This window comes from Equus quagga, chromosome 2 (assembly GCF_021613505.1).
Source record: "Equus quagga isolate Etosha38 chromosome 2, UCLA_HA_Equagga_1.0, whole genome shotgun sequence".
NCBI classification, from domain to species: domain Eukaryota; kingdom Metazoa; phylum Chordata; class Mammalia; order Perissodactyla; family Equidae; genus Equus; species Equus quagga.
Genome location: NC_060268.1, coordinates 100,006,547 through 100,023,732, shown reverse-complemented (window position 1 = coordinate 100,023,732; position 17,186 = coordinate 100,006,547). Strand labels below are relative to the sequence as shown.

Here is a 17,186-nt window from a genome sequence, read left to right as displayed (position 1 = left end):
GCCTCCTGCCTTCAGCCTGCTGCTCGGAGGGGCTGGTGTCCCTGGAAGCCCCCTTTGGGTCCCTGCCCACCTGGCCCGAGGCTGGTCTCTTTGCAGCACCATCCCCTGCAGGCCGGTGGCCTGGAGCTGCAGGCACTGCCCTCCTGCCCCTCGGGGATGGTGCACCCCCTCTTCCCAGGGGCCAGGCTGTCATCCTCTTATCTGTGTGCATCAGGGGCTGCCCTTCTCTGCTGGGCCGGTCAGAGAAGCCGGGGCTTCTGGGGCCTGTTGCCTGAGCATAAGGAGGGACCCTGTTCGGGGCCCCTGGGCACGTCACCTTGAACTGACCCTTCCTGCTGACTCGAGAGCACACACGTTTAGTTTGGTGCGAGTTTTCTCTTTACTTTTTCACGGTGGGGGAGTGTGGAGGGGAGAGGAGGCAGGTGAGGGACAAGGAGCTGGAAGGACTGGTCAGTCAGCTCCCACATTGCCCGGAGCCCAGGGAGCCCCTCGCTGGGGTGGCTCCTGGCGACACAGCGCAGGAACGTGCACCGTGGACGCGTCCCCACGGCCCAGTTGGCTACCAGGTCTACAGGCCACTCCCTGCTGTCCAGGAGCCCCTCGGATCCCGCCCCCGGGTCTCGCCCACTGCCCTGCCTTGGTTCCAGCTGGTTCCATCCCCTCCTAACAGCCCTCCCTCCCTGCACCCCCTCCTGCTTTTGAGCAGCTCCAGCTCCTCACGATCCTCAGGACAGACTCTCTGATGGGGGTCCAGACTCCGGCCTCCGCAGCCCCTGTCCCCCAATTGTGCTGTTGGTTGTTGAATTCTCCTCAAACGCTCATCTTCCTGCTGGGCCCTTGCGGTTCCCTTACTGCACCCAACACACACACACTCACACCCACATACTCACACCCCCACTTCTCCAGCCGGGACCCATACCTCAGTTCAAACGTCAGCTCCTCATCTTTCTCCCCCTCTACACCCCCCCACCCTCTGTCCTCCCTGGGGGCTCAGCGACTGCCTCTCAGCCCTCGGGGACCCTGTTTGTCCGCCTCTGAGCCTCAGAACCCAGTTCCGTCTGAGTGTTTCCTGCCCCGGGAACAGATGAGCAGGTGAGCCCGTGAACGCGGCTTCTGAAGGGAAGGGAAAGGTCTGGCCTACGACGAGGTAAGGACTTCCGGCTTGTCCTGGGGCCTCTGTCCCCAGAACTCCATGCGAGGGAACCTCCGCCGTCAGCCTCACACCTGATGGGGCCTCAGACACATCCGTGAGGAGAGGCTTCTCACCTTCCCGGGGGAATCGGATTAGAAGGGAGCTCCACTGAGAGATAAGCCCCTTAGACCCAGGCCATCTGTTCCCAGGAGCTGCAGCTCTGCGCTCTGCGTTCACCGTGGGTGTAGACACTCCCCCAGGGTGGGGGCGGGGGAAGGCAGGGACTTCCCCGATCCAGGCCCCTCCGTGTGCCAGGCCCTTCGCGGCCACTGCACACCTGTCCACGTGCTGGAGCCTCACGTCAGCCTCCTGGAGAGGTCTGTGCTCCTCATGTCACAGAACAGGGAGCTGACTTGCCCAGGTCACGCAGAAAATCCTGCGCACCACTGGGATTTGAGTCCTGGCATGTCCCACTCAATAGGAGACCCTTGTCACTGTTGTCACTATTCCCCACTCCCCCTTCTCCTGGTTAGACTGTGCTGGGACAAAGGGGTGGCCAGCAGGAGAGGTTCCGGGGCACGGGTTCCTCTAGCAGAATGTCGTGGGTCGGGCCCTCCCCGACTTTCTCAAACAAGGATGCGCCACCATCGTGTTTATTTACTTATTTATTGTTTGTCTGTTGGATTGCTCTTTCCAGCAGACTCACATCAGGAAGTCAGGGAGGGATTCCCACAGGGGCCATGGATGAGGGATAGCTGGGGGCTAGGACATCGAGCCTCTGCGGTCCCCCAGCCGCTCTTGGGTGCCTGCTACCCTGCACCCCGGCAGGCTCGGAAGTCTGGAATTGTAGCTGCCCAAGGTCACGGTGGAATCTTGACCATCAGCCCCGGAGGGGCCAGGTGGGCCGAGCCTAGCTTACAATAACTCTGAAGGTTGGTGGCAAGATTGGGGCCAGGATCTGGAGTTCTGGGACTTTCCCAGGGTCCTTGCTGTCTGAGATGAGCCTTCCAACATCCCAGCTCACTGCCATGAATGTTGAAAGCGGTGAGAGAAACCCATTAGTGCCAGCGACTGAAGGGCCTTCCTTAGATGTTTTCTTCTTACTGGATTTGACATTTTCGAAGCCAACATGAGTCCAGAGAGGCTGAGTTACTTGTCCAAGGCCACACAGCAAGACAGGCATTCCAAAGCTGTGAGCTTTGAATCCATGTTGTGGTTTTCTGAAGATTCTGGTTCAGGCTTTTCTAAAAGGCAGCATGGGCACAAGCCAAGATGGGAGGCAAGAATTTTCATGTCTTTAAGAGATGAGACTTATGGTTCATGGACAGAGGCTTCCGGGGGCCAGAGCCCTTGGGATCTTTGCCATCAGCCTCAGCTTCAAGGGGAGTACCCTGGGGGAACCGGAGGCTTCTGGGGGCCTTGGGCAGTGGCGTGAAGATCCCAGCTGTGTGAAGCCTTGTTGTGGGGGCTCTACACCTGTGGGAGGGCCCCAGGTACCACCCAGCGGGCCTCTGGCTTGAACTTGCACGGTCTGCAGATCCTCGAAGGGTGTCCTGGGAAGGAGCAATGGGCAGGCAGGACAAGAAAGACAGGACAAGACAGGACAAGAGGCAGAGAGGCAGGCAGAGCCAGAAGGGGAGAGAGGGGAAACACAATTAAGATTGATTTCTAGACACAAAGATTTTTTTAAAAATCAAAGCAAGAATCAGATCTTACCCTCCTTCCTGGAGGCCCGGAAGGGGCCTGTCATGGCCAGCGTGACCACCCAGGCTGTTTCAGTCCCCTCAGCTAACCTGCTCACCTAGGTCCACCCAGAGCAGAGTGCCCTGCAGCTGAGGGGTCTGGAGGCCTGTGTCTGACGGCTGGGGCAGGACAGGGGGACCACCCACAGGGTCTTGCAGGCCCTTGGTGCTTCAGGCTGGCTCCCACGAGACAGCAGGTATGTCAAAGCTAAAGTCCGCATCTTTTGACAAACCAGTCCCATTTATGCGGGGAATAAGCCACAAGAAAGAAAAGCCTGCGTGCACGAAGCTATTCTTCACAGTTTTGTTTTGAATCGCAGAAAAATTCATTCTGGAAATAATCTGAATATCCTACAGTACAGAAATGGTTAATGAGTAAGGTTGCCTCATGGTGATGGAAACATTTAATGGAGATAAAACCCTGTGATATGAAGACGATGTGGCAACACGAAGAAAAATGCTTATGATGTAACATGAATTTTAAAAAATTAAAAAATGAGGTACAATAAAAATAAAACTGGGTAAACATGTTTAGATGAAAAAAACAAAGGAAATACAAATGAGAAGTGTTAAGTGATGGTAGTGAGAGTATTCTTTTTTCTCCTTCTGTTTCTAGGTTATTACTATATTCAAGGCAGTGTGATAGTCAAGAACAGAATCTGGAGCCAGATTATTTGGATTCAAAGCCCAGCTCTACCACTTGCTTACTAGCTGTGTGACCTTCAACAAATTACTTAACCTCTCTGTGCTTTGGCTCCTCATCTGTAAAAATGGGGATAGTAATAGTATCTAACTTTTAGGATTACTGTGAGGATTAAGTGAATTAGCAGCTGTACATGCTGCGTAGTAATTGCTATACAACCACTAGCTATACAAAAAATAAATTTAATTATCATAATTCACCCATAGCCTCATGTCTCCATCATAAATAAATGCTAATATCGGTGTGGATTTCTTTCTAGTCTTTGCTCCTATTTGAAAGTGCTTTCATTTTCCCATAGGGATAATCATAGTAATATACAGTGCAAACTACTCTTTTTTATTAATGTCATGTTGTGAGAATTTTCCACTGGCATTTCTGATGGAAGACCATGATTTCCTGACACTGTTTCCCCTCCCTGCCCACCCCCATCCCCAATCTCAGACCCCAAGACTGTCTTCTCTGGCCCCTACAATAAATACTGTAGTTGACCGATTACAAACATGGTCACAATTCTCCACCCTTCCTTTGCAATGTGACTTTGCAGCTGCTCCCATGGAGATAGGGGTCTGTTTCCTTGCTCCTTGAGGCTGGCTGGCCTGTGGACCTGCTGTGGCCAATAGTGTGCGGTGGAGATGGCAGGTGCCCAGTGCTGAGGCCTCAAGAGGCCTCAGGTGCTTCCTTTCACGCGGGTGGCGCCCTGCAGCCCCATGTGAACAAGTCTGAGCCAGCCTAATGGCGGATGAGAGACCACGTGGAAGAGAGCTCAGTTGCTTAGCTGAGGCCGTCCTAGACTTAGAGACCACTGCCCCCCAAATATGTCAGAGACCCCAGCCATGATCAGCAGAACCGCCTCTCCAGCCTTGGGAAGAACGAATGAGTCAGCCAAGACGTGAAGAACCACCCAGCTGAACTCCAGACTCATGGAAAATGGTAAATACTTATTGTTCTGGGCCACCGAAGTGGGCACTGTTTCGTTATGCAGCTGTGGCTAACAAATATAACCACCAGGAGCCAGACCACCGATCCGAGTCTCTCTGATGGTCCAGGGCAGGACGGGCTGGGTGCCCTCTCCACCTCCCTGCTTCCAGGGTCCACTGTCCTGGGCCCTTATGTCCACCCTGGGTCTGCCTTGGAACCACCCAACATTGCCCAGACCCTTGAGTCTTCACACTCGCGGTCCTCGAAGGGTAAACTTTATCCCTTCAGTCTGGGCCCCTTCCCTTCCTGAAGATAAGGATGGCCCTATGGTCGGGGGGAATCTCTCTGGGCCCCTTGCACCCCTGTCTCCCACTGTGGGTCATGCTATTTTGCGGGACTTCAGACCAGGGAGGGTGGCACAGAGCTTTCAGGCTGTGGCAGTCTCTGGGATGGGCAGGCCACTCCCAGGCTCCAGGGACCTTCCCACAAGACGTCCCCAGTCTTCCCCAGGAGCTTGCTCTCTGATGGTCTCAGGACACCGGGAAGGAAGGCAGCCTGACCGAGGCCCCAGGGTCACAGACCTTCCCAGCTGGTGGCGCCGGAACGGCTGTCAGTCGGAGCCCAGCCTAAGCCGGATGCCCCTCAAGTGCTAACAGAGTCAACATTTCATCATTCTTTTTTTTTTTTTTTCAAATTGCTTGCTATGACAATGCTGCTATACAGATCGCCACAGTCTTTTCAGATGCTTTAGAGAAAGGTTTTTTTAGTGAATTGGTAAATGTGGCAAATTCAACAAACTGGCCACTCAGCGCATTGATTTTTTTTTGTTTTTTGAGGAAGATTAGCCCTGAGCTAACATTTGCCAATCTTCCTCTTTTTGCTGAGGAAGCCTGGCCCTGAGCTAACATCCGTGCCCATGTTCCTCTACTTTATATGTGGGACGCCTACCACAGCATGGCTTGCCAAGCGGTGCCATGTCCTCACCCAGGATCCAAACCGGCAAACCCCAGGCCACCGAGAAGTGGAATGTGCGAACTTAACCGCTGCGCTACTGGGCCAGCCCAGCACATTGATTTTTGATGATGATTTTGTCACAGCTGGTGCTGCAGCTCAGGGACATCCTTAAGGTAGCCTGAGGTTATTTTCTCTTGTGACAGACAGGTGCACGGACACTCTCGTGTGTCAGTGAACTGGAGGACAGAGGCCCAGCTCCCAGGACCGGGCACACCCAGCGCCCTGCTATTGATTACACAGTGTCGAGGGAGGCCCGGGGTCAGCCCTGGAGGATGGCGGTGGAGCCACTGAGCCTGGACGAGACTGCACGGGCTTCCATCTCCAGCGTGGGAGTTGGGGCTCCTGCTTCAACTGCCCTGGCAGGGCCCAGACTCCCTCCACCGCAACAGCTGGGCAGGTCTAAGGGGTTCTTGGTGCCAGGCCAACGCCCGGCTTCATAGTCACGACCCCACCGACTCCTCACCACAGCCCGGCGAGGCTGATTCCATTATCATCCCCTTTCACAGATGGGGAGACTGAGGCTCAGCAGAGCTGGGTGACCTGCACCTGGGGGCACACAGCCAGCAGGCGGTGGAGCTGAGATGCCAGCCCGGACGGTGCCTTCCTTCTTTACCGGGAGCCTGGTCTCCCTCGGGCACACGCATGTCCTCGTAAGCATGCTGCGGGGACCGACTCTCTGTTGAGGAGGCGGCCGGTTGTAGTGGGAAGAGGTGGAAAGATCCAGGTTCCCGGCTCTGCCTCAGAGTCTTTCTGAGCCTCAGTTTCCCAATCTGTAAAATGGTGAGAATGCTTCCCTAGGGTGGTTCCCAGGATTTAAATGAGATTGCATGATAAGGACCCAATAAAAATGTTTGTTTGGGGGCTGGCCTGATGGCTTAGTGGGTAAGTTCCTGTGCTCCGCTTTGGCAGCCCAGGGTTCACCACTTTGGATCCCGGGCATGGACCTACGCATGGCTCATCCAGCCGTGCAGGGGCAGCATCCCACATACAAAAGAGAGGAAGATGCATACAGATGTCAGCTCAGGGCCAATCTTCCTCATCAAAAAAAAAAATTTGTTTTGCTTTTCTTCTTCTAAATTGTTTGCAGATTTCTGCTGTGGAATTTAAAAAATATATCCACTAAAAGATTTCCAGGCTCAACCTGGGAGACGTGCGCCCAGATTATGCTAAAGCGTTGTGTGACTAACAAAACGGCTGCCCTTGTACCGTGCACAAGAGTTAACCAGGCTGTGTTTCCTGTGAACTGCGTGTGCACATGTGTGTGCACGTGTGTGCATGCACATCTTAGCCTCTCTTTTCTTTATTGCCTCTGAGCAAGTCCCTCCAGGGAGGGGCGTGGGGAGAAAGGCAGGCTGGGGCACCCTGCCCTTTGGGTGGGGAGGGCCTCCACCTCTCTCCCCTGGGTTTTCGCCTTCTTTATTTCCCAGAAACGCTCCTGCGCTCCAGGCTGGGGCCAGTGGTCGGGGGAGCGGGGGGACAGAGTCACAGTCCGTTGTCAGGGCCTCCCCCTCCGCCTTGCGGGGCAGGCGCCTCACACCCAGTTGCATGTGTGAGAACCGGTTATTTTTACCTGCCCCGGCGGGAAGTGATGCCACTTTGGCAGGAGGGGCTGTGAGCTCCTCCGGAGAGGTGCCCTGCGGCTGAGCTTGCAGACTCCCCCCCCTCCGTCTCCTTCACACCGGGCCCCCCTTGCTGCCCAGCCCTCTTGGTAGCTGGGAGGGGTGTGGAGGCGCTGGCTCTGGTCGTGGGCTTAGGGCTGGGGCCTTCTCAGACCCCCGAGAGGGGCCTTAGGCTGCAGAAAGTGGGGTCAGGAGCCCTTGGGTGTGCGTCAGGTGCGGCTGGCTCCAGGCTCTGCTGCTGTCCCATGGGGGCTCTGCCTGCTCCAGGCTCTGGACCCTCCTACCGAAGGCCAGCCGGGGTCTAGCCGTCCTGACCGCTCCGCCCAGGCCAGGAGACTCCCAGGGGCAGCCTGCCCCTGGCCTGGTGGCCAGGCACGGGCAGCTGGGACCGGCCGCCCTCCTGGGGCTGTCTCCCCGGGAGCCCTGCGCCCCCCGCCCTGCGGGAGAGGGCGGCCTTGCTCCTCCCGGCCGCCCTCTGCACGGAGCCGACCCTGCGCCCCCGGCCCGGCGCCAGGACTGGTTCTCCGACCTGCGCGCTCCATCCCCGGCCGCTCACCCTGTGCGCGCCCCCGGGCCCCTCTGTCCCCTGCCCCCGGTCCAGCCCTGCCTGCAGCCGCTCCTCCTCGCCTGCACCGTTCGGCTCCCCGACCCGGGGCGGCTGCGCGCCTTCCCTCCCATCTCCGGAGCGCCGCCCCTTCTGATGTCACCCACTCCGGGCACAGGGTGCCCCCAAACCATTTCCGCAACTGCATTCTGTTCTGTCCCTTGACGGAACGCATTCAGTTGAAAATGATCACTTTGGGAGGGGGCAGTCTTCCCCACCAGACTGATGCCCTAGGAGGCCGAGACCACCCCCTGCCCGCGGCCCCTCCGCCCAGCGCACCGCGCCCGCCCCGCCGGGTGACCCGCGTGCGCCCCTCCTGGCCTCCCCTGCCGCCCCTCCCCGCCGGGGCAGCGAGCGCTCACCTTTCGGGTTCCCCTGGACCGGGGTGCCATCTGGAGTACAGCAGGGCCGGACTTTCCCGGGCTTGGGGCGGGGCCTCGGCCTTCTCCCTGCGGGTGGACACAGAGGGCAGAGACCCCCGTCAGCATGCTTGGGGACACCACGGGGAGGGGGGTGGTCTGTGCAGGAAGGCCTGGTCTGAGCTCCTGCTCCCAAGGCCCGGGGCTCAGGAATATTTATTCAAGGAAACTCAGGATGGGCCAGGCAAGGGGAGGGCCCAGGAAAGGGGGTGCCTTGAGAGAACTATGGTTCAGAAATAACAAAGCCAGCGTGGGGAGACACTCTGCCCCAGGAATCCATCTTCCCCTTGTTCCTGATGGAGAAATGGTTCGGCACCATCACTCAGAGGTGTCTGTGCCCTTTGACACAGTCATTCTCCCCTTGGCAATCTAGCCTAAGAAAATAATCCTAAATATGGAAAATGTTTTATGGGCACATATGCTTTTTACCACATACTTAAAATAGTGCAAAGCCGTGGACAATGTAAATGCCTAAGCTTGTAAATTCATCGTCACATATAAAATATTAGGTAAATGACACCACTTTGGAGAATCTGCTACAGATACTCCTAAGTATCTGTACTTTTGGGCGGAAAGGGATTCATCTTCACCAAATAGTCACTAAGGCAACATGGGCAACCTCGAACACGTCCACAAATAGAATCCATAAATCCCAGGAGGTGGGTTTATGAGGAATTGTAATCACCGCGTTTCATATAATATATGCAGCAATGTCCATTGCAGAAACTATAGAAAACAAATCCTTCCTATAACCCTACTGCTCAGAGGGCGTTGCTGTTGACATTCTGGTATAAATGCTTCCAGAGTAATTTCAATCACGAGTATTTTTGGTGATTAGAATAATACAGTGATAAAGAAAAGAGATGCAACATTGGATGTATAGAGATTTACCAATGACGAAAATGCTAGCAGGAAAAACTGAAAAGAAATAAACCAAACATTGAACACGGCTATTCCTGAGTCATGAAATTATGGGTGTTTTTCACTCCTGTGCGTATCTGTATATTCCCAACTCCAATAAATGCTACAATAACCATAAGCCCCAAAACAAAAAATAAAAGTAGGCAGTTTCTAGAGGGTTAGGCAAGAGGAAAAGCTCAAAATACACAGCCGTCTGAACCAAGAAGGGCAGGAGAGCTAAATATTCCTATCCACCGAGGTGCAAGGACCACCCCCCACTTCTAAACACACACAAACCTGCCCCCACTGCACACACTCACACCCCCTCTGCCCCAGGCGTTACTGTGCGTGAGATTTGGGATGTCCACACTCCGCTGGCCTTCTAATTAATTTATTCATTTACTCAGCACAAATGTACCGTACCGTGCCCCACGCGTGACACAAGTACGACAGCGTGGCGCCAGCACTTCTGGCTGGGCGGGACAGGCGCACAAAGCTGTCTAGCTGGGAGGCTGTGCATTTGCACGAGAAGCACGCTGCTCATTCCCTAGCTCAAGTGTGCATGTTGGGAGCTGCAGACGGGGATCGTGGGGTCTAAGGCTCCCAAGCCACCCTTGGTGGATAGAGGTGCCTCACGGGGTTTGGAGTGAGAGCGCATCTTCCCAGGCCCAGGACTGCCTTTAGGGGGGCCTGGCCCCGGACATTTCCTGATTCCGACCTTCCCAGATGCTAAAATTCCTGCTCAGGGACCAGCACCCCGGGGGGACAGCCCTACCTTCTGCCGAGAAGATGGAGAAGCAGAGAAGCAAGATGCAGAGCAGGCTGAGGAGGACTGGAAACCTCATGGCGGGGTGGCTGAGTCTCACGTCCTGGGGAGGCAGCGGTGCGGCAGAATCCCTCCCTCGGGGCCACCTCGGACATTTATAGAGTGACAGGGAGAGGTGTTTCCCGATGGGCAGGGCACCAGCAGCCTTGGAAATTTCATGAAGGGTAGAGTCGGCCCCTCCCAAGAGGAAAAAACCAGCTTTTCAAGAAGTTGGGAGCATTTCGTGAGCTGTAACACACGGAGCTGTAAACGCCCAGCCCAAGCGCTGCCAGCGCTGGCCTCAGTGGTCAGAGCAGGAAACTCCTGCCAGCGAAAAGTCACTGCCCAGGGTTGAACGTTAACTTTTAGAGTCAGTAATAATTCCATCAAATACAGACCTTCCTGCTCATTCCTTAGATGTGGCAGGAGAAGGACCATAAAACCCTTTACAAAGCCTCAGGGAAGAGGCTAGAGCAATGGGTGGAATGCAGGGAGCAGAGGACCTAAATCCCACGCCCTGGGTTTGAGCCCCTGCTCTGCCACATCTCAGTAGTGTGACCTTGAACTTGCCATTGACTGTCTGCCTCCTATCTGAGAAAGGGGAACAGCGCTGCCTCTCTCACAAGCCAGCATGAGAAGCCCCCTGCCAAGGAGGGGCGGGGGGGGGGGGGGGGGACGCTGTACAGCTGTGAGGGATGTGGGGCTGCAGCTGGACTGGGATGGGTGCATAGGGAAAAACGAAAGGGCATTTCAGGTACAGGATCAGCCTGAGCAAAGGCGTGGAGGACGGGAACAGCCAACGAGGGCAGGCACGGGGAAGCGTTCGCCGATGGGTGCAGGAGGCCCCAGGCGTCACATTCCGTGTGCGCTTGGCCCGGGGGACATGGAAGACGCCATGCCTGGCCTCTGGAAGCTTCTGTTGGTGGAGGCGGCCATGCGGATGCAGAGAATTTGCGTTTGCCTTTGTGATGTCATGTCCATCCGTCCTTTCCCTTAGGAAACACACCCTTCTAACCGAGGAGCTGGCTCTGCTTTCCAGCCTCGAAGAGCTGGTGGGAAGATGCCAGTATCTGGCTCAGGTCCCCAGGATCTCACCGGTTCCCGGCAGCCAATTCAGCACTCCCTGCTGCCCGACACGGGCCAACGGGGCACTTCACTGGGGCTCCTCCTGTGCTGGAGATTAGAAGCACAATTTAGACCACTCACTCAGACGGCTGAGCAAGCCAGAGGCCAGGGGGTATTGTGACAGCCCGCCTGCATGCTTGCATTTGCAAACACTTTAAAACCAGACCACACAAAGAAACTGGTTGGGGCCACTGAGCTGAAGGGCCACGTGTCAGCCTGTGTGAGTCACCGGCCAGCCCCAGCCTGGTTCCCCGTCAGTCCCGATGCTGTGCTGAGCTGGCGGTGGCCACGGCAGAGGACAGGGTCAGGAAGAGCTGGGGGCAACTAGCAGGGGCAAGTCCAGCGCTGGTGCCCGGGAGGGATTTGGGGGCAGCCAGTGCTGGAAGGAGGGGAAGGAAGAGGGTGGGGCGTGTCTTGAGGCTGTGTTTTCAAGCCCGCCACTGTCCTTACTTAGAGAGCGTGGGAAAGGTCCATAAACACAGCAGAGGTTACCGATGCCAGCTGAGATTAAGATTGCACCCATGGGCCACATCAAGGCTTATGAGCACTACCTTATTGATTGTTATCTGGGGTCATTTGGGGCTCCACCACCGAGTTCTCTGGGCAACAGCATACCTCTGGAGGCCACGCACCCGTCGCCTGTTGTAACAAGTACTCTTTGCATTGGCATGGTTCCTTTTTGCTTTCGGCAAACCGTCATCAGAGGGGAAAGAACATCCTCCCTGGTAGAAGGAGCAGGGGATTAAGTGACTGAATTCGAATTGCTCAGCAATGGGGCAGAAATGAGGAGCAACTCTCGGCCAGCGAAGAGAGGGATTTGTCTGGATCCACCATCCAGCTAAGCCAGGACATGGGGAATCTTTCTAGCACACTCAGCCACTCAGCCGTGGAGTCAGACATGGATGTCATATTCTCAGCCCAGCTTTTTTCCCACCACGGAACAGAGCTGTAAGGGCCTGCCCAGCTCAGAGTCAGCGAGAGCTGGCTGTCTCAGGTGTTCTCTACGCACACACACAACTCACAGATTCGCAGGTGTTCCTGGGGCCATATGTTCAAAGGAAGAAGAGATTCAGATGTCAGAATTCCACCTGCTTTTTTTAAATGCTTATGAAAAAAAAAATACTGAAGCCATCTATGCCGCATGAATGTAAAGAACACAGGGTATAAAATATAAGTTCCATCCCAAACCTGACTCCTCAGAGACAACCACTCTTCACAGATTTTCACCTGCTTTTTTCGCATTTCAAAGATAGCTGTCAATGTCTCACGTTAGAAAAGGCAGAAACACCTCTGGCTCTTTACAATGTCTGGAATCTCATGGGGAGCGGAGCCGAGGGAGGTGAAAATGAGAAGCACTTTAACAGGAACACCTGTTTGTTTTAAGCATATGCACTTTGGGTACAAAAATAATCCAATTTGAGGCTTCAAATAATAATTTCCAGAGATGATTTTGAACACTTGGCAGCCTTCCTGAGAAGAAAAAATCTCCAGAGACGCACCCAACACACAGGGGAATTTACAAGGAAGAAAGTGTTTTCAAGTCAAATTTATGATTTCCCAGTTAATTCGGAAAGTGCCCAAGACGTCCCCACCCTCTGTGGTTAGGGCTGTCTTGGCCGGCGGCCACTCTTGTCCCAACGGTGCTTTACGGACCCTGTGATTGATCCCAAATGACTCTCCCTCCTTATTTGCCTAGAAAACTGCAGGTCAGTTTACAATAGAGGGAGGGGCCAGACTCATGGGGCCCCCTCCATTGTCTTCTCATTTAATTCTCCTCCACCCCAGGGCGGCAGGCATTCCGTTTCCAACTTGCCCCAAAGGAGAGCCAAGTTTCCCTTCACCTCACAAAGAACATTCTGGCAGCTTCTCACCCCAACCCGGGGCTGCCTGACCCCAGAGCTGTGGTTCTTTCCAGGCTGTTTCTGTGAGAGCCCAGGAGCAGCCAAAGATAGCCCACAATGTGGATATTCAGCTTACACGCCACCCCCTAATTGTATAAAACCCTGATGGCTTCCTCTATGTTTGACAACGAGTCTGAGCTTCCTTGTAAGCCTGGGCTCCTGCTGCCAGTCCCGCTGATCAACCCCGTCTGCTCCTCCTGCCCCACCCTCCTGGTCCCTAGGTTCTCCTGGATGCTGTGCATCTTCCACGGTTACTCGCGTCTCCCTCCCGCCTGGCTCAGGCTATCCCCCCACAGCGGTGGCCGTGGGCTACCCTGCCTTGCCATGGTGGCTGCCGGCAGGCTTGCAGGCTCCTCCGTGGGGGCCATGCCAGGATGTCACCCTCTCCTCCACGACACAGACGCATGGGGAGACCAGAGGGCGCTGTCTCTTCCACCCTGTGGCTGCTCCCTGTTGGTGCCGCAGCACCTGTGAGCCACCATCTCCGAGTCCCTGATGGCAACAGTTCCCCACTCTCTCTCTCCGGAGTTTGGGGCCTTTAGCCCCCACACCCTCACACCCACCCCGTGGTTTGGGCATGGAGTGGGGCACTCAGGATGCTTGTTGTCCATTTCTGTCTCTGTACCGCCCCTACACTTGTTAAAGGCACAGGCTCTAGAACCACACCATCCAGGCTTTAAGCAGAGCTCTGCCACAGTTTAGCTGTGTGACTCTGGACACAGAGTCAACTTCTCTGTTCCTCAGTAAAGCCGTAGCCGAAGCTGGAGAAGAACAGATCCTTTTGCTGAGAGTGTAACCCCACAGCGTTGTGCTTTATGAAAATAATTTTTTGTCCTATTAGGTGGTCAAGTGCCGAGCGTGGGGTGCATAGATTCCTCTCTGCTTTTCAGTGGCAACCTGTCTCCAAAAAACACCCACCTTTCACTTGCTTTCATCAGGCACAACAACTATCTTTTCTTCCCACAACTCGGGGCAAAGGAAAAAAAAATGGCCCTGGAATTCTGGTCTAAATGACTGCGGCCCGGTGCAATCACAAACATGGGCTGTGCTGGGGAGGGCAAGGCCGGCAGAGTGGCGGGGGGAGGCGGCAGGCCCAGGACACCGCGCCCGCCAGGCTCAGAGCAGGGTTGGGGGGACGGCGGGCAGGGCTGGGATGGATCCTGTTTGTCCGCGTCAGCCTGGGTGTTGCAGGTTTGGCAGCCCGCTTCCCAGAAGAGGTGTCACCTTCCCCTGTTCTCATCCCCACCCGGCACCTCCAGGACGAGGTGTGTGCACAAGGTGCGGCTGTCGCCCTGCAGTAAACTTGAGCCCCGAGGTCACTGCAGACGCAGCAAGTCAGGGCTGCAAGGACCTTCTGGGCTCAGGGGCCAGCTCCACTCAGCCGGGGCGAGCCAAAGGCCACAGGGTGGAGGGATGTTCTGCGTTCCTTGTCTTTCCACGAAGCTCCTAAAATCTGAAAGCCTTCCTTTAAAATGTTTCAATGGACTTTCTCTCTGGACATACTTTCTTTTTTAAGAATATTACTCAGGGGCAGCTATCATATACTGAAAAAGATCCCAAACACCCCATTCTCCTACCCATTTTTTTTTCTGCCACTTAGAATTAAGAACAGTGGAAGTCTTGTCATAATTTCTCCAACTTTTTAAGTGACGCTTCTACTAAATAAGGTGGGTGATATACTCCCATCTTTGCTCGGGCGCTCACATGGTTGCACTGCGAGCACACAGAGTCACACACACCCGGTTTGCACGCAGAGGCTGGGTTCTCTGCAAAGAAGGTCCGGGTACTTCCCAGGATGCCATGTGCTGGGGCTGCCCCAGACATTCCCCTTCCTGCCTAAGTGGGGAGCCCCCTCCAGCCACGGAGCCTTCTGTGGTGGGGCGTGTGGGCAACACCCACATTCCTGTGGCCCTCGGCACCACGGCCCCTCCTGAACTCCTGCAGCCATTGTCTGGATGAAGCTTTCGTAGCTGTGCATTATGGCTTCATAACTACCTTGGGTCATTTGCTGCCAGTTCTCACATTTTTAACCATGTGGTACCTAATTAAGTGCCCAATAAATATCTGCTGACTTGATCTCTTAGAGTAACTTGTGGGGGCTGGGATGGTGCGCAGCAGTTAAGTTCCTTCGCTCTGCTTTGGCAGCCCCAGGCTCACTGGTTTGGATCCTGGGCGTGGACCTACACACTGCTTGTCAAGCCATGCTGTGACAGCGTCCCACATACAAAACAGAGGAAGATGGGCACGGATGTTAGCTCAGGGCCAGTCTTCCTCAGCAAAAAGAGGAGATTGACAGCGGTTGTTAGCTCATGGTTAATCTTCCTCAAAAGAAAAGTGTGACTTGTGAAGATGAACATTGCTGTGTTCGGGCCCTAAATGGCCCCCTACAGTCAGGGCTTTGGCCTCCAGCATTCACTGCTCCCGGGTGGGCAGGGCCAGTGGCATTCTCTCACCATGAGCTCTCTCCTGGCTAGCACCCACTTCCTCTGCCCATCAGATGCCCCTTCCAGACTGATGGGTTTCCTGCCAGGCTGTGATGGCAGGGCAGAGGGTCTTACTCATGCCTAGTTCTCCCCACACTCGGTGCTAAGAGTTAACTCGTTCTGGGAGTACCAAACTGAGCAATCCTTGGATCTCGCACTCTCCTTCTGAACAGGCAGATCCTATCACACAGCTGACACTCTCTCGTGGCTTCCACTGGTCTTCCTGTCTGGGAGTCACTCTGCATTGCTGGGAAATCAGTCCACTCAGCCCGTATAAAGTACATAACTGGGTGGGGCTGGGTTGTTTGTACTTTCTTATGGAAGATTCCCTCTGAATCATCAGTAAAGGATGCTATCTATAGCTATCAAGAGATAATCCCTTAGATATTTGTTCTTACAGGACGATGAACTATTAGACATGGGGAACAAACCATGGCAAGATACCGTGCTTCTTCAATTCAAACGTGCCACTGATTTTGACACGCTATTTAGCTTTGCAAAAAGAAAAATCATGAAATGAAACACACTTCAGAAGTGAAGTGTGAAAAATACTGCATTTTAGAATTGAGGTAACTGACACGATTAAAGAGCAAATAAAATTAAGACATGACGTCCTTCCTATGAGGTCGTCACATAAGCCTTTCTCCAGGCTCTGTGATGCTCCGTGAAACCACTGTGGGGCTTGTGGGTGAGCAGTCCACGTGTTCCAGGCACATGGAAGTTTGGCCTGAAGAAATGACGGCCAGCTGACACCGAACCTGCAGGTGATGAAGCAGCTTTTACAAAGTGCTCAGTGGAAAGCATTTGTTTTAAATGTTTAAAATTGTTTCTAAACTTGTTCCCAGTTTTAAGAATGAGTGTCAATTGGGTCCTGCCTGAATAGATTAATTCTGTAATTCTGGGGGAGCCATGGGGAACCCCACAGCTCCTATGTGCATCCAATGCAGCTGCAACACACCCCGCCCCATCAGCCCCCCCGTTGAAGCTGGGGTGCCGAGAGGCCCCTTGGGAGGCCTGGTACTTGTTCTGCCAGGTGAGGAACCACACAAGCTATGAAGCAGGCAGAGCCGAACGAATGCTGAGGCTGAGGGGAGACGATGCGGGACCTGCCCTTATGCTATCTGTCCAGCAGCCCTGGGAGATACTGGCCAGAATGGTCCATATAGTCCCCTCTCCCCATCAGACTTGATTTCATCCTTGCTTCTGGCACAAAATGCTCCTTTTGCTGTTTTCAAGTGTTAATACCGGGAGAACTCGCTCCATCTTCCTCAACTGCTTCACAAAAGACAAGGTCCTCGAGGTCCTAACTTCCATCTTTCCCTGAAAAGCGGCTTCTGTTTTGAGTACTAGCTCATGGAGTACATTTAGGGAGGATTCCATCCTGCTGATTATATCAACCTTAAAAAAATGGTTTGGGGGCCAGCCCGGTGGCACAGCGGTTAAGTGCACACGTTCCACTTCCGCAGCCTGGGGTTTGCCAGTACAGATCCGGGGTGTGGACATGGCTCCACTTGGCAACCCATGCTGTGGCAGGCGTCCCATGTATAAAGTGGAGGAGGATGGGTTCTTCGGATGTTAGCTCAGGGCCGGTCTTCCTCAGCAAAAAGAGGAGGATTAGCAGTGAATGTTTGCTCAGAGTTAATCTCCCCCACCCGACAAAAAAAAGGTTTGATTTGTAGCTGCAAGTGGACTGAGGAATACAGAAAAGGACTCGCAGTACCACTTGTCCTTCAGACACTGAGGCCAAGCCCTTTTGATAAACACTAGAATTCTAATGTTCCAGGTATCTTCAGTAGATCCCAGCCTGACCATTTAATCTGC

General features: G+C 54.4%; 1 protein-coding gene across 1 annotated transcript; it reads right to left on the bottom strand.

Annotated features, from left to right (window-relative positions):
• Positions 1-1,821: 1,821 nt before the first annotated feature.
• On the bottom strand, positions 1,822-10,090 carry GPR15LG (G protein-coupled receptor 15 ligand). Its single transcript, XM_046654394.1, has 3 exons — positions 9,827-10,090; positions 8,095-8,181; positions 1,822-2,685 (listed from the first exon to the last, which is right to left on the bottom strand). Exons 1-3 carry the CDS (start codon positions 9,894-9,896, stop codon positions 2,603-2,605), a joined length of 240 nt encoding a protein of 79 aa, XP_046510350.1. The 5' UTR covers positions 9,897-10,090; the 3' UTR covers positions 1,822-2,602.
• Positions 10,091-17,186: the final 7,096 nt, after the last annotated feature.